The sequence below is a fragment of the Crocodylus porosus genome, unplaced genomic scaffold (assembly GCF_001723895.1).
Source record: "Crocodylus porosus isolate Cpor-Errol unplaced genomic scaffold, CroPor_comp1, whole genome shotgun sequence".
Classification (NCBI taxonomy): Eukaryota; Metazoa; Chordata; order Crocodylia; family Crocodylidae; genus Crocodylus; species Crocodylus porosus.
In genome coordinates, this window is record NW_017728906.1 from 109,466,953 (window position 1) to 109,490,094 (window position 23,142).

General features: G+C 41.0%; 1 protein-coding gene across 1 annotated transcript in view; it reads right to left on the reverse strand.

The window, feature by feature from the left end:
* The window catches only part of GPC6 (glypican 6), a 1,259,017-nt gene that overhangs the window by 3,334 nt on the left and 1,232,541 nt on the right, over positions 1-23,142 (reverse strand). Inside the window, exon 7 of the mRNA XM_019529756.1 lies at positions 13,312-13,448. Within this exon, the coding sequence (XP_019385301.1) occupies positions 13,312-13,448 (137 nt within the window). The remainder of the gene's footprint in view (positions 1-13,311; positions 13,449-23,142) is intronic.

Below are 23,142 nucleotides of genomic sequence, written 5' to 3' on the forward strand. Positions count from 1 at the left end.
GTCCAGGCTAAGCAATTTGCTGATATTCACTGTCTTAAACATTTTCAATGTAGAAAAATGCCTCAGTTAATTTATCAGTGTAACAGTTACCATTTTTTAAAGGGGCTGGACACATGGAAAAAAGGAGCAGTTAGTAACATCTAACCCGCTAATTCTCCACATCTGTATCAGGATATATTCTGCCTCTGAAAATCACAGTAAAGATTTATCAAGTCCTCAGCTAGTGTAAAACAAGTGTTTCCCCCAAAATTTTCCCTGGTGAAGTACACAAGAGTCAGATATTCTTGCTTCCCTGTTACTAAAGCCACCAATTGCTTCTGGTTGCCACCACTTCCCCCACCACCCTGCACCGGCAGTTGCCATGTCTTTCTAGGGAACGTTTCATGCCTCCCCCAGCCCCCAGAGTGTGTATCTGCCATGATTTGAGAAATGCTATATAAAAGAACGGAGTTCTTTTGAAGTTTGCTAATGTAAAATAACAGAGAAGCTAAACCTATTTTTTTTGTAGTTTTTTTTAATGTTTTACCCTCTTGTTATGTAAAGATGTTATACCCTTATGTAAGGTTAAGTAAGTCATTATTATTTTTCCAGTCTTTACCTCCTCAAGCTTTTTTCTTGATCAGTGGACAACAGGAACTTCCTGCTTGTCATTCATGTTTCTAATGGAAGAGCCATTTTTGACTGGCACCTATTTGCAGGTTCTCTCATTCTGGCTACAAACTCTTTCTACATAACATCTATAAGAGTTAGCCTTTCATGTCCATCTGCAGAACTAAAACTTAAGCCCATGCCTTTATCATCTCATCTTTCTTACTGTTGCATGTTTTTCTCTCTTTTTTCTTGAAAATTTTTTTTACCCTGTTTGTATACATTCAGAATGCTTCTGCAAAGATCATCTTATTCACCTCCTGGTTTGACTCATGCCATCCATCTCTCTGGTTCTTTCCAGTAGTTCTAGCTGCTTATTCAAACATAAACTGCTTATCTTAACCTCTAAGTTCCTTCATAGCACACTACCATCTTCCCTATCATCTCTCATTAGCTACTGAAATATCACCTCCCACCTCAAGTGATGACAGTCTCCATAATCTAGCTGCTTCCTAACCAGTTAGCCCCCAGCCTCTAGTGGTGCATGAGATTGTTCCATCCTATGTGCAGGACTTTGAACTTTTTATTGAACCCTATGAGATTTCTTTTGGTCCAATCCTTCAATTTGTTGAGATCTTTCTGAATCCTAGCCCTACCCTCAGCAAATCTACTACTCTCCCCAGTTTGGTGTCATCTAAAAATTTGCTAAGGATGGACTTTATCCAATTTTCCAGGTCACTGATGAAAATATTGAGCAAAATCTGTTCCCAAGACAAATCCCTGGGGCACTCTATTTGTTACTGGCTGCCAACCACACATCAAACCATTGATTACTACCCTCTGAGCCTGATGATCCAGCCCGTTTTTTTGTCTACCTTACAGTCATTCATCAAACCAACCCATACTTCCTTAGCTTTCTTGCAATAATGCTGTGAGAGACCATATCAAAAACCTCAGTATAACACAAGTCAAGGTATATCACATCCACTGGTCTCCCTGCATCCTCAGAGCCAGTCATCTCATCATAGAAAGCAATCAGGTTGGTCAGACATGACTTGCCCTTGGTGAATCCATGCTGACTGTTCCCAGTCACCTTCTTCTCCTCCAGTTGCTTAGAAATGGATTCCCTGAGGACCTGCTCCATGATTTTTCCAGGGACTGAGGTAAGGCTGATCTGCCTGTAGTTCCCTGGATCCTCCTTCTTCCTTTTCTTTGCACTTTTCTAATTGTCTGGGAAACATGAGTCACCATGAGTTTTCAAAGACGATGGCCAGTGGCTCTGCAATCACATCAGCCAACTGCCTTAGCACCCTCAGGTATATTGCATCCAGCCCCATGGAATTGTACACATCCAGCTTTTATAAATAGTCCCTAACCTGTTCTTTTACTACTGTTGGCTTCTCATCCCCTTCCCAAACTGTGCTGCCAGGTGCAGTAGTCTGGGAGCTGACCTTGCCATGAAGAGTGAAGTGAAAAAGGCATTGATTACTTCAGCTTTTTTTTCCATCCTCTGTCACTAGGCTGCCTCCCCCATTTAGTAAAGGACCCACACTTCCCTTTATATGCCTGTGGTCCTAGGTGGCCCGCAGTCTTGAGGGGGTGAGCCATGAGGAAATTGATAAGGTTCTTCAAGTACGCAGCCTGTGATGTTTGCCTCTCTCCCACCATGCATTGATGTTTTCTTGATATATATCAGAAGGTTAATGCAGGCTGGGTACTATCTTTCTTTACTGACTCAGTGGATCTTCTTCATGGGGCTCCTCCTCCCCCTATGCCTCACTCTTACCACGTCCAAACAGATGAAAACTGTCTCCGTCCTGATGATCACTGAAGTCAACCAACTATTAGTGGTCTCTTGTAGTTGCAGCTTAACTGAATCACCTTCAGTCTGCAACCCAGTCAAATCTGGGCTGTAGATAGTTTGTAGGACTAAATCTGGCTCTTTGTAGGACCTGTCATTTAACTTTTAATCAGCACAACTAAGCCACAACAGCAGAAAATTTGAATCAATCTGATGCTTGCGTATAAACCAAACAATTCATCCTGAATCTCAGAAATCAGTGAACATAAAATCAATTTGCCCTTCCATGTGGGCTTATCAGTTTTTACTAAGGGAACAGTCCAGAACCAAGGCAAACTCAAATCACTTTCCTCCTGGAGTTAGTTTTTCAGTTCATAAGCAGTCCTTCCCTCAGTCATGTGAATAAACAAAGCATCTCTCCCTTGTTCCTTCTTTTAACACAGTCCAGAAGGGAAAAGGATAAAGGAAAATCCATTCAGAAAGGAAAAAACAAACAAACCTTGGCTTGTAAAGAAAGGGGTATGGCCCCTTTAAGACTCATGGTTTGGAGCTGCTTTCTCACTTTCACTTTCTCCCTGCAGCTCACTGTCTCTGCTGAGCCAGTTTGCTTCACAGCCAGCTGAGTCCTGGACCTGGTTTGGGCTCTTCTGACCCTTTCTGTTCTGGACTCCTGGCCCTTCTCCACTGTCCTCTGCAGGAGAATGATGGTTCCAGCTACTTCCAGGTCCCATCACCATCCTCTGCAGCTGCTCCCCCATGCTCTGCCCTTCTTCCAGGCCTGAAAGGCCAACACCTGCATTCTTCCTTCCAATCCTGAAGGAGCAGGTGCTACAAAACCTTGGTGGCTGAGCCTTCTTTCAGGTCCACTTCCCCCTGCTTCCTCCTGTCCCTCCGAGTTTTCCTCAGGTCCCCTTTGCTTCCCCTCACACATTTGAACATACTAAAACAATACAAGACTGCTGGAAATAATCAGCTTCTTTTTCCTGATTATCCACTAGTACTGTCACAAGAGTTAACAAGGTTGTAATGAGGCTTTCTAGATTCTTGCAGTCTATTCAGAAGTTAATGGTAGTGAGAAAACAGAAGCACCTTCATAGCAGAGAAAATGCCAGACTGCAGGGTTATGAATCACCAGAGGCAGAAATTGAAGATAATATCCCAGAACAACCTGGAGGCAGCAGAACAGGGGCTCTGTGGCTTAGCTAAGCTCTAAGTTATATTTTACCTGAGCCTCTGGAGCAGCATACCCATTCATCAAATGTCTCTACAGCTGAAATACCTGGTGCGCAGAGATTATTCTACTCCAGAGTAAAGCTGATGTAGTCAGACTGTGGGACAGCTGCTTTAAAAACAGTTTTTTGGTTAGGCTACAGCTTTCCAGGAGCTCTGTTGTGATCCACCCAGTAATTGTTCACTGTGCGAATCATTTTAAAAATTCTGTTCCCACAAGGAAAAACAAATAAAGTGTCCTTGCTACTTTTATCAGGACTGAAAGAAACCACTTGGCTCATCAAGTCCAATCCCCTCCATTTTTTAGGAAACCATGTGATAGACATTGAGTCCAAGAGGGCAGAGCTATGCTGGCCCCTCTTACAAACACCAGAAGGCCACAAAACACCTCTAGACTCTTACAACAAATTTAGCATCTCTTGTTCAAAAAACTGAGGGCCTCAAAATTACTATGTGCCAGGAAAAAGAAAAGGGGGAATGATTTTACCAGAAGGATGGGGTTGAATGTAAGCTTTGTTAATGTTCTTATTGCTTAGACAGCTTATCCAGTGCTGGATGAGAGGCCTTAATGTCCCTCTGGGTAGGGGAGTAGGACACAATTGGTGCAGACAGCTTGCAATTAAATTGCTGTTCAGAAAAACACTCATGAATGAAAGGTCCATCCAGTTCATGCTTCAAAGAGACAATATGGATTTTAAAAAGGAAGTCCCATCTCTAGTTTCCTATAGAAACAAAAACAGGGTAATCTTGCAATTTTGGTAAATAAGTCTTAACTGATGGAGGAGGAAACGTATCCCCAAGGAAATCTATCAAACTTTAAAATACCCCCAAAGTGACAAAAAGATTGAATCATGGCTGGGAATTCAAGGGGCTGCCCTCACTTCCTGAAAGTTTATTTCTTCCTCTGTGATTCTGCCTTTCTTTAACACCAAACAATGATCATGAAAGGAGTCTCTGTAGTGCCATAGCAGATGATATTAGGAACTATCAGATGAACTTCTGTACGGAATAAACACCTCATGGTATTCAGAACAAAATCCAAAGCTCATTTCTTCTGTTTTGCCAGCTGTTCCATCTCCTGCACATGCACAGAGGCAAAAAACTTACAAAATATATCATACATTTCTCTTACAGGCTGTGAAAAAAGAAAGAAGGAGCCCTATTATAATGATTTTTAACTATGTGGAAAGCACACAGATTTTACAGCAGTGAAGGGTCCAGCAGACAGAGAGAGAGGTTACAAGGCTGTCAAATGACTAATTTATGTTTCATTTTATGCTTGATTTGTTTTGCCTTACTGTTAGGAATAAAAGTAGAAACTAGAATATATGATAAACTTAATCTTCAGTAAATTCTCTATGAGAGTAGTGTGGCTTCTTTGGGGAATTCATTACAATAAGAGCATCTTCCAGTATATGTTCTATATAACATGAATAGCAAGGTTCAAATCCCATCTGGAGACCAACTGAGTTTAAGGGTTCAAGTGGTTCTCATATGTTCAGTTGTGGAATTGGGCTTGATGGTTTCTCTCTCTCCCCCAGTACTCTTCAGAGAATTGAGTGATTCCAACCATAAATATTCATATAAGTTTAGTTTGTTGTGCTATGACTGATGAAAAATGAAAGATTTAAATAAATCATATGTAGGGAGGTAGTTCAAAGCTTATTTACCATAAGAAAGATGCACTTCAAACAAAAGTGCTGAAGATAAGAGCACAGCAATTTTATTGCAATGGATATCTAAGGCCCCTGGTAGACATTGAAGTGATCACACAGTTTGGATCTGAGGAATTTTATGCCTGATCCCAAAAACTGTAAGCACACTGGCCCCATGGCTTCTGTGTTGAGGTGCATGCAGATAAGCATGAGGGAGCCTGGGACTTCAGCTGTTCTTAGTGGAGAACCAGCATCTGGCTGTACAGCGTGGTTTTAAATATCAGTGTGTGCAGGGGCCAGAGGGGAATCCATAGGTTTCCCATTTAAGGAACAGGGGCATTTAAAGCTATATCACATTGCCTGATGTTGCATGCTGCATGTTCAAATTAAGGCATGAAACAAACAAACCACAAATACGTTTTACATTAGAAGTGAAACATTTTTGTGACTTGTTTACCATTTTATCATGCCATAAACTCCCCACACATGTTGCATGTTGCAATGTATGGTGACATTAACATGTTAATCACACCATTACTGCAACATCTGTCAGTGGCCTAAGATTTCTTTCCAAAGTATAAAATATCAGTGCCTGTATAAATGCCTAGTTTCAGAATGGGTTAGATTTAACTGTTCAATGGCTACATTTAAAATTTGGTACCCAAATTTCTACCCAAAGGTAGAAATTGAAACCTAAACTTAAATGCCTAACTCAACCTGAGATGCTCAAAATAATTAAGTAGGTTACTTTGTATTGATTTAGCCCTGGTCTACATTAGAAGTTCTGCTGCTGAGCTGTTTTGGCTTTGATTTCACTCCCTAGTTGTTGTAACTTAAATAAGAGGTGCAACCCATGGTGCACATGGGACACACCATTGCATGGTGGAGTGAGAGCTGAGGTAGGGGCTACCCATGCATGCAGTGTGTGTGTGGGGGGAAACTGCCTGTGCATACAGTATAAGGTCTGCCCATATACATGTGTAATGATGGGGGCAATGGACAACTTGCACATGTGGTGCAGTTAGGGCTGGGGCAGTCCAGGGTCCTGTGGTTCACAGCAGTGCAGCTCCTGGGGCACATGTCACTGGCCTCTTAGGAGGACAGCCCTGGTATAGGTCTATGGGTATAAAGTCTCTTCCTGCCAGAAAAGTCCCATCAGAGGGACCAGCTGACCTACTGCTGCCACTACAGCAAAGGTGGCGACAGGCCCTGTAGGGTAGAGAAGATATAGACATGTTTTCAGTTTTCAGTATATGTATTTGAAAATTGAGCTACTGGGATACTGCAGGAAACTTAAGCATTTATTTAGTTGTGCTTAAATTGGCTTTTAAGCACTTAAAGTTAACGTCTGCTAGACTCCCTTGCTGAATCAGGGCCCCAGTCTTCTAAGTACATGAATGAAAAATTTAGACAGCTACCATAGTATTATCATCGTATCAGTTCACCTGTTCTATCTCTTGAATGAGAAGGCTTAAAATTGTTAGCCTTCCTTTAAACCAAGGGTACAGATAGAGAAACATAAAATGTTAGGGCTTTTTTGAGCGACAGGCTCTGAGTGACAGCCAAGCACATGTTCTGACAAAAGCATTTTGATGTGTGTGGGGTAGGGTCAAGTCATACAAAATTGGAAGCAGAGTCTAGGGACAAGTTTTGACAGCAAATTTGTGGCTGGCTGGGCAAACTTGTTCATCACAGCTGCTTTTGTTGCAGGTCTGGAAGCAGAGATACCCCTGTGTATTTTAAGCTCTGCTGCTTCTCTTGTAGTTAACCATTCCTTTTTGTGCATGACAACAAGAAGAACTGTATTACTCTTATAAATACAAATAGATCAGGAAAGACTATCTTGGATATGTGTTCATTTTTTTCTCTTCCAGAAAGGAAACCCTCAGACCCTCTGGGTAAGTTTGTATTGCAGTGCTGTTGATGTGCTATGTTAGGACTGTGCTAAGGTAAGAGCTGCTCACACTCTCTTCCTTGCATGCACCAAACCTGGAAATACAACAGTGAGACAGCTCTGGGGACACCTCCTACAGCTACTTTCAAGCTCCCTGGAGAACCCTTGTGAGTTCCTGGGTTGGGCCCCCACATGGAGTGGCTTCACCATTGCATTTCTGAGTTTGGCATATGGGGACAGAAGCAGGTGAATGAGGTATGCTTCAGTGCTTCCCATTCCCAGGAGCACTGAGATGAAGTATAGTGATGTTCTCTGATTACAATGAAGCTTGACATCACAGCTTCCTTTCTGCTATTTTGCTTCCTCCTCAGACTTGGTATAATTTACATTGTTTTCTAAAATATAAAACCATTTCTCCTTTCCTTTTAGCCTTACCACAGTTCTTGCTTGCATAAGCAGACACAATGGAAGTGCTTTTTGGTCCATCTTATGAAAGTCCCACATAAGCTTGTTTAAAACTACAGTCTATTTTTTCATATGTTACTGATGTTTCTGAGTACTTTGTCTCTTTGCAAGTCTAAAAACGGCCTTTGACTTTTTCCAGATCACTTATGGATCACAGTGGATGTTAAATAAGAAGAGATGGATTTTCTACTTTTTGAATGACATCTAAATTAAAGGGCATTGTTCCTCATATTCTGCACCAGCTATTTATTGTTACACTGGGGATTTCCACTCAGCAAGTGCGGTGGCTTTTATAGGCGTCCAGATTTGTAAGGTAAGCAACACAAAAGACAGAAAAGGCTCTTGCTCAAGCTAGATAGGCAAACAAACACTGCAGAAGTTGGAGTGCCACTGAAAGCTGACTTACTCGGTGGACCAGATCACCTCATATGACTCTTTTTGATCATTGGACATTCCCTGCAGCGATTAGCCACTTGCTTAACTGAGACAGAGTACAAGAGGACACACAGAGAGAAACTGTGTTTCATTTGCCAATGCATTGGAAGGAAATTGTAGTGAAAAAATAAACTAATAGAATTTTTTTTGTTTGTCTGCTGAGGACTGGGTTTAACCATACTTTGGTCCTTGTTACACAATGCACTTCAAGCTGCACAAATGTTCATTGGTGTTAGGGCTAGCTCAAATTTAGAGCAGTCACACCTAAAGGCTAAAAGCTTCTTTGACTGTGCCCAATCTGCACAGCTGTGACTTGCTACTAGAGGGCTGGTGAGCCAGGACAGACTTCTATCACTGCTCTAGGTGGGGGGAGGGTGTGTGTGTCAGAAATGGGTTGGAGGGGCAGGAACATGAAGCTGGAAGGTGGAGTACTAATGGGATGAGGGTGAGTAATGAAATGGGATGTGGAAAGGAAACGGGTGGGGAAGGGTGGTGAAATGAAGGAAGTCAGCCACTAAAGCCTAAATTAAAAAGAAGTAAAAGAAAAAAAGAAAAAGAATTTGCAAAGAAGAAAAGCAGAAGTAAATTAAAGAAGGTCTCCTGTTTTAATAAATTGGGATTGGGGTGTGGCGGGTGCAGGTCATGCTTTCTGGGGAGGTAGGGAGGTGGGAGTGGTGAGGAAAGGCCCTATCCTGGGAAGGAAGCCCAGCTTATGGGGACCTGATCTGCCCCGCAGCCCCCTAGCCTTCCCTCCTGGACCTGCCCATGCCCTGTGATCTGTCTAGCTGGGAGGTACTCTATAGGCTGTTTGTTTAGGGTTGCACCCTGGAGGTAGGAAGGTCAAACCCCACAGGAGGCACAAGGGGGAACTGGCTTGCTGTCAGGACTGTCCCCTGGTCAGTAGAGGTCAGGGGGTGGAAAGTTTGTCCACAGAAAACAGGAGGGTGGAGGAAGGGACACTGCACCATGGGATGCTGGAGGACTGCAACTTGGGTGGCTTATCTGTGGGGAGTAGCCACACATGAATGGAACATGAGCTGGGTAACACAGACTGGAGAGAAACCTTCTCTGGAGTGGTCTATCTTTAAGCTGCCTAAAGTGTGCTTAAAGTTAAATTTCAGGTGTTAATGTGTGGATAATCCAGGAATTGAGAGCTCCAGGATCCACTTAAAATTAATGTGTAACAAGGCTGTTTCTTAAATGGTGCTGAACAAGTAGTTTTGGTTATTTGCAATAAAAGCGTATTCATCTGAACTCACTGAAGATATCTATAAGCAGGAATGGGTAACTTCGTACAGACAAGACATTAGTGACTTCCTTTCCCTGCTTTCTGCTCATCAGAAAACTAGATGGTCAGGGTAGTTAAGGCTGTTAAAAGGTTCCATACCAAACTCCCGGGGACTGGCCAGTGCCTGCTCCCACAGCTAAACTGAATGGTAAACAAAGGGAAAATTAAGTTTCAATCTGGTTGAGACCACCCTTTTACACGTGCTACTTTTCTAATAATGATATTTGGATAGCTTAGTTTATATCTGTTAAAACTTTGTAACTTAGCATAATTAATTGAGAAGTCTGAGACTTCTGTATATTTCATAGTGTTAGTTAAATGATGGGAGGAGCACTTGTCATTGAACATTCATTCACCTGTATATAGGGCAACTCTTTTTGACCATTGGACCAGGGTGCTCTCCACTGAGCCAGGTTTTAAAAAGTATTTGGGTGCTCCCCCATGGTTTTGACAGGGGTTAGAGTATGTCTATACCATGGCAACAGAGGGCTCAGCCTCCCCACCAACAACATGAGCTCTGCTCCATGGCTTCACCGTGGTATTAACTCTGGAAAAGAAGCTGTGAGATTAGCTTGGAGGGTGCTCCCCAAAGCTGCTGTCTTTAGCAACTGAAAATCTGAGTGGGAATGGGCAGGCTTATTTACTTGGTAGCAAGACTGAGCACTCTGCTGCCACAGCATAGGCATTCCCCATAGGCACCTTTAAAAGTCTGGCCCCAAGTCTCTTGCATTCATTCATAAGATATTAATTCTTCAAAAAAATATTGTGTATGTGTTTCTCTGATCATTGTGAATATGAGATGTGACAGGGAAGCCCTGCTGGGTACCCTTTTGAAGGGCACTAGGCTTGAAGTAGCTGTTCTTGGCTTTGATTTTGGTTAAAAGGGTTTTACAAAAAAAATGCTTCCATCCATCTCATCGTAAATGTTTTCCCAGTGCTACACCATTCATCTGCCTTACTCCTCCATCCTAACTTCGTATCTGACCTGATTAAATACCTTTTTCTAAATCAAGGATCAGCAGCATGCCAAGTGCACCCTTCCAGAAATCCAAATAGATATTCTCATTGCTCAGTGTTTTATCTGTTAATTGGTGTCCTTGGATTAACCTATCAGATCTCTATTAATAAAACATGGAAGCAGAGAGATAGCAGGGGATTTTATAAGCATAAGTGACCTTGGTGTAATGTTAATCCAAGGACACCTCTTTCAAAAGAAAGAATAACTTCTATTTTCTGTAATCTAGTTTTGTAACACTGATTTTCTGATATAAGCAACATTTAAAGAGTCTAAGGTGAAAAGTACAAAGAGCATCTCAGTTCTAAATTTCTGTTTTCTTCCTCCACTAGCACCACAGAAAACTCTTTTTAAAAAAAAAAAACATTTTCTCTTTTGTTGTATTTCAGTGCTTACTGTCTAGGGAATGAGTTAGATGACCCGACTAGTCTTTTCTATCTCTACCTTCTGTGATTCTTTCTGGAATTCAAAATGCATGCCTAAATTTACCACAAGGTTAAAAAAGGCCTAAGATGAGTAGAGGTTGCAGGGCAGAACACAGGCAGTAAGGAAACAAGACTTTAATTAACTAAAATGCCAGATTCTGCCACACTTATTTATGCTGTCCAGTACTTTACTCTGAATATGCATTGGAATACATGCTTTTCTCTTTATGCTACAGTAATGAAGAATAGCCTTGCACCTAGTCAACAGCCAATTTCATATTCACTGTTAAGCACATTTTCAATGATATTTGGAGTAATAGTTTTTGTTTTGTTGCAGGTACAGACCAAAATAACAGTGCTGTATCTCAGATGTATGACTGCTTTCTCTACCTGAAGCAATTACTGCATTACATTATTCAGTGTGACTATAAATTTCCTTTGTGAATATATATGAAATATAAACTGGACAAAAGAAGTTTAATTGTTCCTACTGATGCTGTATTATTAGGAGACATTGCCAGTTACGGTGCTGCATCCAACAAAATACAGCATTAAATTGACCAAGGATGGAGCAGATAGCAATTATGACAGGACAGATTTTCTCAAATTTCCCACAGCATTCAGCCGAGAAGGCACCGTGAAAATAATCAGGCTTCCTATGATATAAACACTGCCAAAGGAAGACTGCAAGAGAATCACTCCTTTGAAACTCAGAAGAAGAAAAGCTATTTGGGCTTAGATAGACATATGCTACTTCTTAAAACTTAAGACAACATGAGGCCCTTAACTGCAGAGATGCTGGGACTAAAGGCAGCTGACAGACATCAGCTGTGCAGATGGTACAAGAGCTAGAATTATTTAGGGAAACCAAGAGGGATTTTAACAGGGTTGTATTGTTGTTCTTTTGAAAAGGATCAGCATGTATCCCTTATTAACGTGGGCTCCATGATGCAGCACACATTAGCCAGCTGTGAGGTCTGTCAGTTTAACCAGCAGAACACACCTGCTTGGGGCCATCATTTACAAAATATCGCTACAAGTATAGCTATGATAGCAGAACTCTTTTTGGTATTACTTGTTGGACGATTACTTTAAGATGGACGTAGTAGTATAAAAATGTTCCTGATTTGTTCTGTTAGCTGCCTATCTCATATGTCATAGGATACTTAGGTAATGGGCCCAAGTGCCTGTGCACTGACTGACAGGGAATAATACTTATTCCTTTGGATAGATTTATTATAGTGCTTCTCAGGCTGCTTCTTTAGGGGTCCATGGACCACCAAAAATCTATACATAAATCTATACTGACCTGTGAAGTGAACTCTGTTGATAATTCAGTGCCTGGGGTTTTAAGACATTGGGAAGCGAGGTAGGTCTTTTGTGCAGTGCCTTGAACAGTAAGGAAGTTGGCTTATAGGGACTTACGCTTTGTTATTTGTGTTTCTTCATGTTTGTTTTTAAGATAAATAGCGGCCAATTTTGTGCATTCCACATTTGGCAGGTTTGCTCTAATTTTCACTTACTAGCTGTTTCCAAGCACTGAGAACCTGAAACTGCATCACAGCAAGTAAGAAAAAGCCTTTATGGGGCATGCTGAGCCTGTAACTTACCTCATGCCAGTAGTACTCACAGCTGTTACTGAACCAAACTGTAAGCTGACCAATCCATTGACCATTATTTTAACAATGAAACCTGGACCCCTCTTTCAGTTGCTCAGTACATCTGCAGAACTCCTGCCACACTTACCAAATCTGCCTGTAACAGCCCCATCAAAACCTGATCCAAGCTGGCTTCAAATGTGAAAGTTAGAGAAAATTTGCTGAAAAAGAGAAGGAGATGCTCATGGTTTCTGGGATGACAGGACATAAGGTCAGGCCTTCCAAGTGAGATGACTATGCATGTTTCATTTATTTTATACTTCTTTTGCAGTTTTACTCAACAAATAACCCGAAGGATTGCCAGTCAATAGTAAAAAGAGCTGAAATTCCAATTTCTGCTTTATCCCAGTAGGAGATCCCAAGAGTAAATTGCTTCACAATCCATCAGCCACTATACAGGAACACCGTACAGAGCTAAAGTACTCTTTGAGATAGCAGAGTAAATTATCCACCTGGAATCAAACCGGTAAGCAGTCTCCATGTTCAAATCCTAACAGGCCATGCAAATTCAAAATGGCTTATGCTCTAGATTTAATGGCATCTGGAAAATAGGTACTTCCAGCTTCTAGCTATGCTGGGACAATTAATTGCTTCTTCCTTTTCCCATTACACTTTTCTAAATGGTTTTGTAAGTAAGCCTGAAACATAGAAACAGCCAACTGTTTCAAGGCCTGAAGTGGAATGAGAGCTGTAACTAGGTGTTTGAGTGCCCTTGGCAGTAACCCTACATGGGTCAGTTAAGTGTCAGTGGCAGCAGCTACTGTTATTTTTGTGCCCTCTTCAGGGCTGGTGCCACAGTTACTCCCCCATCATGATGCTGCTGAGTGGAACAGTATGAGGGGAGCAGTCCTTCTCACCTCGCTTTGGTATGCCCATTCCAGCAGTCCTCTTCATTTGATGAGCCAGCTGTTACTCTCTCATCTTTGCAGATGGTGTATGGCAAAGTTGACCAGAACTTTTTGGAAAGCTTCAGTTTTTCTTTAATGTCTGTTACCTAATTAAAAGGAAAAAAGAGGGCCCCTTGGTTAAAGAGGCCAGCCATTTTCACTGTAATTTTTAAGAAAAGAGTGTTTAATTATACATAAGATGACGGGAGAGGTTAAAGGGTCAATGGTGCTTAATGCTGAATTCTTATGTATGTGAAAAAGGCACAGCACAGTTGGGTTTAGTGAGCATAATCTGAGGCACCTTTATCTCACTCTTCCTCCTCCAAGATGTTATCAAATAAAAAATCAAAGGTAATAGAAAGGAAACATTTTGTTCTTTCCTCTTTCCCTTTTGATTGAAGGGTTCTAAATATACATCCTCTTCGGCATCAATATGCATGGTAGCCTGGTAAATGTCAATTCCATTATATAGTGTCTCATCAGAGAAAAACGCCTTACAGATCTATTTGGTCCTGTTCTAAATAAATATTAGATTGATTTATACATGCACAGCCCCTAATAGCTGATGCACTAGTGATGAACTGATGCATAATACCCAAAGGCTGAAAGAAATGCAATAATTTGGTTCTTTGTGAAAAGAGTTTAGATATGCAAACACAGAGATCATATCCACATACATAGCCAGACCTAGGCTGATATTTGTAGCTACAGACTATAGGTAGACTTCAACCTTAAGAAATGATGGAACAGAACAAGAACAGATATGAGACCCTTTAAGACCAGGAGTATGCCCCCAAAGGCAAAGATCATAGCAAATGAACTTTCGGCAATATTTGAGGCCAAAGAGTCAGATTAAAGTTTTTTTTTCAGTTTGGCTTACTAAGATAAAAAAATCTACAAAGAATTAGTAAAAAACATAACAAAGGGTAGGATATATAAAATGAATGATGTCACCAGTCCTGTGAAAGCTTTTCTTATAGAAACAGATACCATTTACTTGAAAACAAGACAAGGTTTTTTTCCCCCCAGCCAGCATGGGGATAAAAGTGTAAAGGGGCCACCAGACCACCCAGATTTATTTTCCTGGCAATAGTAGTGGGACGGAGACAAATTCAAGGCAAACCTCCAATACTTAGATTCTATACATGGAAAAATATAACAAAAGTATAATTTTTCCATATATAGAATCTAATTATTGGGGATTCATCTTATATTTGAGTAACTGCAGTATGTTTCATATGAAATAAAATGGCTTTAGGACTTTAGGGAGCTTACTGAATAGCTTTCAAAGGAAATCTCTGAGTTTAGCCTTTTAAAAACAAGAAATAAAATGTATCCATTGGTCTATTTAGTTTTAAGACTGGAACTTATTTGGGTGGTTAAAGTATGATGTTGCACTTGTCTATTCATCTCTTTTTTTTTTGTTCTAAAGATAGTATATACCACTTAAAAAAAATGGGCCTCACAGCTCTGAAGTACTTAAACTGTGGAATGTCATTTTATACTGCAGGAGATGGAAACCTTGGAGCATATTGCATCTGAAGCACTTGTATGCATTTTCAACAGGAACTCAGCAACCAAGATACTAAATTAGTAGAGCAGTATATTCCTGTGTGACTTGTTTCCTGCTATGATAGAAATATGAAATTCCCTATTTCCCCTCTCCCCAACAATCCTAGCTAATTAATTTTTAGTATCATAGCATCATGTGCAAGCCTTTTAGGTCTTAACAGGGAAGCCCCCTCAAGCAAGAAAACTGCACCCAGTTTATCAGCACTGGACAAACCTTCAGCAACCTTGTAAGAAGGTTATATCACTACAAAATATTATATTGGTTCCTTCTGGTCCTTGCTGGATCTTTTGGGTCCCTAGGAGCCATCTGTTAGAGATTTATATGAACAGGGATTCCTCCTACTCCTATTTCCCCTGGGATAGAAAGATACTGGGATTTACTAATGACTCAGCAACCAAGTCAGGCAGCTCTGTTAAGGCCAGGTGTTCACATACAGAGGTGTTAAATTCAAGAGGTATGGAGAGAATCTGCCTGGTTTGGAATGGGGAGGTGAGGGTTTGGGAGCATAAAAGGTAGTAGAAAGGATGATGCATTCCAGTGAGCTTTTAGAAAGGAGCTAAGACAGACTTTTTCTCATAATGCCTATGTCTGCTTAACTATTTATTTAGGGCCAGATTGTAAACTTTCTAAGTTATTTTTGATAAACTATTTACATAAGTAAGGCTACTGGCATCAATTCTGAACACTTAGGCTAGGGACAGAAGTTACACATAAACTGGTTAAACTGATCAGAAACTGGTTTAAATCTGTATCAGAACAGAAGCTCAGTGCATACAAGCCAGTTTCAAAATGGGTGAAAGTGGTGTAAGAAAAACCTGGTTGCAGACTTAATTGATTTGGGTCAAATGAGTTTATGAAATTTCTGTCCCAGGAGAGGTGACTTCATCAGTATGTGAAAATGGTTCTCAATCTGACTCTTTACACAGAGATTCTGATTGTCTATATTAGAAATATTGGTGGTAATTTGGGACGACAACATTTTATTGAGTCACAAGTGAGTAACTATCTCTTGGAACTTTGTTGTGCAGAATAGGCCACAGTCTGAGTTAGAATCAAAACTCAGTACTAGAACTCTTTTCCTTTTTTATAACAAAGAAGAAAGAAACAAAGAAATAAAAGAAAAGGAAGCAAGAAACACTGGCTGAACCAGTGACTCCCTGGTACCAGAACAATTCAGCCTTTACTACACCAGGCATCTGTAGTAGCATTCATCACTGCAGGAAACTGTGGTCATTAGCAAGTGTAATATTATTCAACTACGCATAAAAGGTCATGCTGTAGGTCTGCAGTCACTGCAGAATGACAAATATTATGTTTTCTCTAACTGTAATTTCTTAAAACTAAGATGAATCCAAGGGTGTATTTTAAAAATACATGCTTGAATTATGGGAAGTGTGGTAACAAATATTTTCATGTGCTAGCTGTGTCCTCCTACATCTTGCTTCAGTCTGTTACTGAAAAATTTTTGAGTAACAAGCATGGACTCAGGATATACAATTTTTCCTTTTTTAAAAAAAAATGGTTTGTTTCAGTTCTTGTTACTAATCCTTTGGAAGCTTGGTTGTATTAACATTCTTATCTAACCATTCTTATCTCCTCTCTTGAAGTAGACCCTGACTTTGTTTTTTCAAATATATAGTGACATTTATGATAGCTCATAGACAAAGATGATGGATGAATGGGTCAGTGATTTTTTTTTTTAATGTAAGTAAAGTAGTTTTAAAGATACAACCTATAAGTAGAGGTCATTATTGCATAGAATTCAAAGCTTTTTCCTTTGGTTTCTAGTGGCTTTTTATTAGATCACTTCAAACATATCAGCTGAGAGTTTCTCATTATTCTCCACGATTGTGTATTGTTTACAATATATTTTTTGAATATCAGATGTACAGTTTCCCTAAAATGAGGTAAAAGCCACCGGGGATTCAGGTAACACATCTCACTTGGTGAAGTCATACTACTGTATCTCTTCTAGTGAGCTGTAGCCTTGTAAATGATTTCTTAGTTTTTATTATTCTCTAAGCTTTTTATCTGAATTTAAGATTAACTTTCAAACTTATGTAACTTGGGTACACCCAATGGTGTGCCCTATTGTCAGTGGGATGGGTAGGCAGGGGTGGGTGCTATGAGATGGATGCCAGAATTTCAAGCGGATCCCTCTTTCCTCTACAGAGCTAGCCCAAGCCCAAAGTTCTTAACTATATACAATTTATTGAGTTACCAACATATATATATAAAACTCTTTAAGATAGCTATAATTCCATATAGAGATACAAATATACATATAAAGGTCTGTTAGCTGGAGGAAGTCGCCTTAGGGAGGGCATTCGGGTAAGTACCTGTGCTTCAGGCCCAGAAGAGGAGTGGATCCCAGGACAGTCAATCCAGCAAGATTATACCACAAGTAGGTTAGCTAAAAAAGACATCCTTACAGAGCCCATTATACAGAATTAATAAACCCAACCATTTATAACACCAACAATATCAATAGATACCGAATAGGAAACATAACTATACTATTAGATATTAGACACACTCTTTCTGGGTTTCAACCACTTGGTTCCTGGTAAATCATGGTCCTTCCTCTGGGGGCTGTCAGTCTGGCCTGTGGGTCCCCACACTATCTCAGGCCTCCTGGAGCCGTTGACCTTGAGTTGAGGGTTCTTCCCTCTGGGCCCCGGGCCCCACATTGGGTACCCAGGGAGCTCCTACAGGAGCTAAGCCCTCACTGGCTCCAGTTCCCCAGCCTCATGCCAGGGGTCTTTCCCCTTCCCAGACCCTGCTCTGGGCATTGGGGCGCTTTTAGTTTAATGCTGAGCCACACTGCAGGGCTCTGGCTATCTGGCCTAGAGCCAAGGATAACTTGAGCAGCCTCGAGCTGCTCTCAGGGTGGGCTTTCCATGTGCTGACCTGAGCATTGTGTGGGGCCTGAGAAGCCTCAAGCTGCTCCCAGTGCCGGCTCTCTGCGTGCTGATCCACGCACCATCAAGGCTCAGACAAGGTCCAGATGATGGTTTTCTCTGGAGCTCCTCTCTCTTTGCTGTCCCTTTCTGAATCTGACCCAGCATACTGAGCATGCTGAGCTTTTATTTACATCAGAGGCCCCATCCCTGAAGTCTCCTGGACCTGCAAAGTGCAGTCTTCAATCAGGTCCAGGGGCTCTTCACATCCCCCCACTCCGAGCAGGGGCAAGGCAAGCCCCTCCCAGCTGTTACCTGATTGGTGGAAATGTTCCACCAATCCGAAGTGTCTTTCTCCAAGCCAGGCTTGCCAGGCAAAAGGAGTGAGCCCACCACACTCAGTTAGTCTTTTATGAAAACATTTGAACAAAAGGTCTGTGCCATTCAGATATTGCATATAGATAGCTCTTTTCCACTCTTTCTAGAAGGGTTTTATCATAAATGGCATTCATCTCTCTTTGGGTGGAGTTAACTTCTATCTCTATCTACCTACTTGCCAAATGTATTCTGTTTTGAACAAGGCCTCTAAACATTGTTTGGAAAGTACCTGGGTTTGTTCTGAAATACAACAAATATCTCTGAAATAAAGGGACTGACAAATTGCTTCTTATAAAGAATTACCTTTCTCTTCCTTTAGTGCTTATATGGTGATGCATGTGAAAATTGTACATGTAGTTAATCTGGCCTGCCTCTGCATTTAACAGAATGCAGGTCCCTGGCTTTTCAGAAGTTGGACAAGCTGAGAGAGGTGCCAAACTCATTTTGAATAAGTTACTCTTTCAGTAAGAGCTGTTAAATGTTTGATCCTTAACTTAGCTATGCAAAGATGGGAAAAGGGCTTTTCCAGAGAAAGGTACCAGACTGGAGCTCAGAGGAAGACTCTGTAGACTCTGAGATTATTTTAAAATTCTCCCACAGGTTTTCTGTGTGGTCTATGGAAAGATATTTCCATCCTGATGTAGTTAAGCAGTAGAGCAGTTAGGCATATTTTAACCTTATTTTTAGACTCTTTGAAGCTCAGAGTGTAAATTGAGCTTCAAAGAGCCTAGAAGCATAACAGGATACAGGGTGGAGGAAAGGGGAGAGGAAGGGGAGGAGGAATGGGGCACTAGCCCTGGGTGCCAACCTGGAGGTAGGGATTGCAAAGGCAGTCAAAAAGTCCAAGGCTGAATGGACTCAGTCTTTGCAGGTTATTCTAAACTGCACATATTGAACCAATAAGCAAATGAACAGACATTCACTTTTGATCTAGGACATGCAGCCACATACATGCCTGCAGTAGCTGAAGGCAGAAGCCAGGGAGCACTACAGCACAGCTCTCTGGCACATAGCTGGCATGGGCTGTGTGTTCTCTTCCTCTTCCTGCTGTCCCTGAGGTCTCTGGGATTTGCAGTCCAGAATCAGGGCAGCAGGACTCTGCAGGGTTGCTCATCACTCCCTCTTCCTGCTTGCAGGTGCCTCTGAGATTTGTAGTCCACAGTCACAGCCAGCACTAAGCAGGGCAGGGCACCCCCATACTCAGGGGAAGGGAAATTTAACCCCCTCCCTGGCCTTAGACCCCAGCTGGGGTTTGCCTGTGAGCCAGCCAGTGAGACCAGTGAGCCAGCCCTCACTGCTCTAGCTAGGGAGCAGACAGCGCAGCCTAGCCCAGGACTGCAAAATGCTGGGATGCTGGGGGACTGTGATTTAACTTGAACCAGGAAGGGGTTTCAACAGAAGTTTTGTAAACCGGTTTGACCTAAATCAGTTAAGTCAGCTACTACATTCAGTCGGGTTTATCTTAAACCAGTTTCATCCATTTTGTTTATGTGTACTGAACTTCTATTCTGTTACAGATCTAAACCAGTTTATGATCAGTTAAACCAGTGTAACTTCTGTCCCTAGCCAAAAGAGAGCAGTATTTGTGCTGACTGGATTGCTGCTGCTATGCTGCATATGCAGCTACCACCCAAGGTGCTCAATTGTCCAGTTATACCTATGTGTACAATGCTATTGTTTTGATTTTTTCATTCTTTTTGCAAAAGGCAGTGGAAACATAATAAGGGCCTAAAATAAAATTCTAAAATTTCATTACTATAGAACAGTTTTGTCCAACTCATGGCCCAGAGGTTTCCATACAGGCACTGCTCCTCCAAATTGCTCTAGCTGCTGCTGTGATTTCTGGGCTCCTACTCCTACTTCTTGGCCCCCTTCTTTTGGAGGCAGCACAGAGTAGCCTAGGGGAGCCTGTCCAATAGGTGGTGGCCAGGGAGGCCTGTGGCCTGCCTGGCACGTGGACCCCAGCCTCTCAGAAGTTGGACGACCTGAGAAATGTACCAAACCTATTTGGAAATTGTGTAGTCAATCAGGAATTGACCAGTCGTCTATGCGCTGTTTCCTCTGGGTAATAATCTATCCAACGTCATACAGGTAATAACATTATATGGCTTGGTAAGTATTTTTAGGAGAAATGTTTCTATCAGTCTTAGCTGTCTTAGATTTTTGTGCTGTGTTTTTATGGTTACTCTGCAGATTTTGGAGAATTTGCTGTTTTCAATTTAAGTTGGAAGCTAAATATGTTTCTCTGTAGATCTCTTTCCCCATGCAATATTCAGAAGAATCTTAGGGAAAAATACCAGACTGGAGAATGTCTTAACTCCCCAGAGACAGGCAGTTCCTTCTGGTCACAAAAAGTTGCAGTGTGAGGAGCTGCAACTCTCATGAAGTTTTCTGGACACCATTCTTCACTAAAGCTTATTATGGTGCAAATGTTCAGTACATGTGTTAAGTGGGCATGAGTGGTAAGCTGTAGCAGGAATTTACAATTATTTGAGGCAATGCCAGTATACATCAGCTGTGGATCTGGCTCTTGGCATTCATGAGGTGTGTAGAACAAATGTCATTTACATGCTGAGTAGGTAGAAGGGCCTGAAATAGCCTGAAAACCAATGAAGAGGAGGGTGTAGGAGAAAGCCAGCAGGTTACCACCAAAAAAGCTGAATTTGTGTGACTTACATGGACCATGTAAAGCCATTACATGCAACATTTAACTGCTACCACTAATTCCACCTTAGAGTTGGGACCATATTATTTCTAGGTGAAAGATCAGACAGTTTCCTACAGTATCTTAGTCAGACTGGCACTCACTTCCTCTCAGACACTCCCATTCCCTTACTCTGGCATTCACAGGCATTATATTTGCAAAATTTATTTAAAATTATGTGGTGATGCTGTAATAATGGGCAGTTGGAGAACAGATTTATGGCTATGAGGGCTGACTACCTAAGTTGTGTGTGGTATAGTAAAGTGCAGCCCCCACGTCATTAAAAGGAAGGTAGATAAATGCACAGATCATTATGATTTAATTTATGTTATGTCAGGCAGGCAGGCAGAAAAATGTCTATGAGTGTCATACATCGATCTATATTTATGTTCATTAGAGATTTAATCTGAAAGCATTTTAAGAGTAATGGCCTGCAATTTTCTTTATAGCAACATATTCAGCATTCTTATCGCATGTAGAGTCTAGCTAAATGTATATTATGCTTATGTGTTAAGATTTTGATGTTGCATTTAATATGAGACTAGCATGTCAAAGCTTAATAGTAGATTGACACTCAATATATTTATCGACAACTGTTCCTTAGTTACACAGTTGCATAATAAAGGGTATATATTGTATTTTTCTTTTGTTTAATTTCTATTAGCTTGTCTGAAATAAACTAGTGATCTTATAATATACATGACTGTCACCCTGTGTAGCCTGTCAACAACTATAGCTGAATGAGACAACTCTCAATTAAAATTTTTTATTTCTGTTGCATTTCAAACATCACATCTTTCTTGACGATGCTCCCATGTTCAGAATCATCACCTTCCTTAGTAACTACCTGGCAACTTCTAAACTTTGAATTGATATCAGTTTAAAGTTACGATAAATGGTACAGCTTGTTTTACCTTCTTATTACATTTCTGAGAATCTGGGGTACTTAAAGAACTGTTAAAAATGAACTCGTGATTAAATTAAATGGAGGAAACATCTGTATTTTGCTGTGACCGTGATAGGGGCTGACTGTACCTAATGTTTAACTTGTAATGGTAGGACTGATGAAAGATCAGCTCCAGAAGAATAGGAGATTATATAAAAGCCAAACAAGGTGAGGTTCAGAGAGAGGAGCAAGGATGTAGTTTGAGAAACAGATTACCATGAACAAAACTAACTTTACATGTTCCACATTTAGGTTTTTCACGCGTTACATAAGCCCCGGTTTCCTAATGAAATACAATGAAAAGCCAAGTGGTTACTAAATTATATGCTTAATTGTAGGTTATTTTAAGTCTTTTAGAAATGTAACTGTATGCCAAGTAGGGTCTAAAAGGATTATAAATCATAGGCTGGCAGACTGCATGTTGTCACAGCTGTCTGCATGCGAGTATGCAGGAGGCCCTATGGTGATGAAATGCCTTGGAGTAACATAGCCTCAAGATGGCACTATTGGTCAGTCTTTTTGTTTCTCTTAGAACCATATGCTTCATACAAATTATTTCACAGAGAATAAAATTGCAGATTGTTCCACTGCATATAAAACTGACAACCCTGTTATTTTAAACTTGAAACTGACAGGCTGTTATTTTAATGAGGTCTGCTGGTGCCAAGGTTAACCAAAGCTTTATTTCCCTACAAAATGTTAAGGCTGCGGTTCTAAAAAGGGGGGCTGTGAAATGTTAGGGTTATTGATGCTTTCTCAGCGGGTATGAGTTCTAAGAATTTCATCAGGAGTCCTGCCCAAGAAGTACTTTCTTTTATTTTCTGTGACTTTGCAACTTGAAACAATTCAAAATTCTTCCAATATCTCCCTTACTGCAATTCGTGTTTCTGGATAGAAGGAGAGATGACCGCTTTTCTAATCAAGAAAAACTAGGAAATCTCTGGGTTAAAGCACAAAGAGGTGCTCAAGTAATTTGTGAAATAAAGCAAATGAGATGGGTGACATTCTCAAGCAAGCTTCTCTCCCCTTTGTATTTTCAAATGAAATGAGGGGAATTTTTTGCTGGCATCTGGAAAGAAAATTCATGTGTTTTGACAAGAAAAACTTCCAGCCTTTAATCATGGCAAGTAAAACATCACTATTAGCCCTTTTAATCTCATAGTCCTTATTACTACTCACCACGTGTGAAAGTGGCAGAAACTGAAAAGCAGAGAAGGGCCAGAAGTGATAAATTCAGATCAAGAGTTTGAGTAACCCAGACTCTCATGGGCTTCAGACAGTTGGTTAGGCCAGTTGGCCT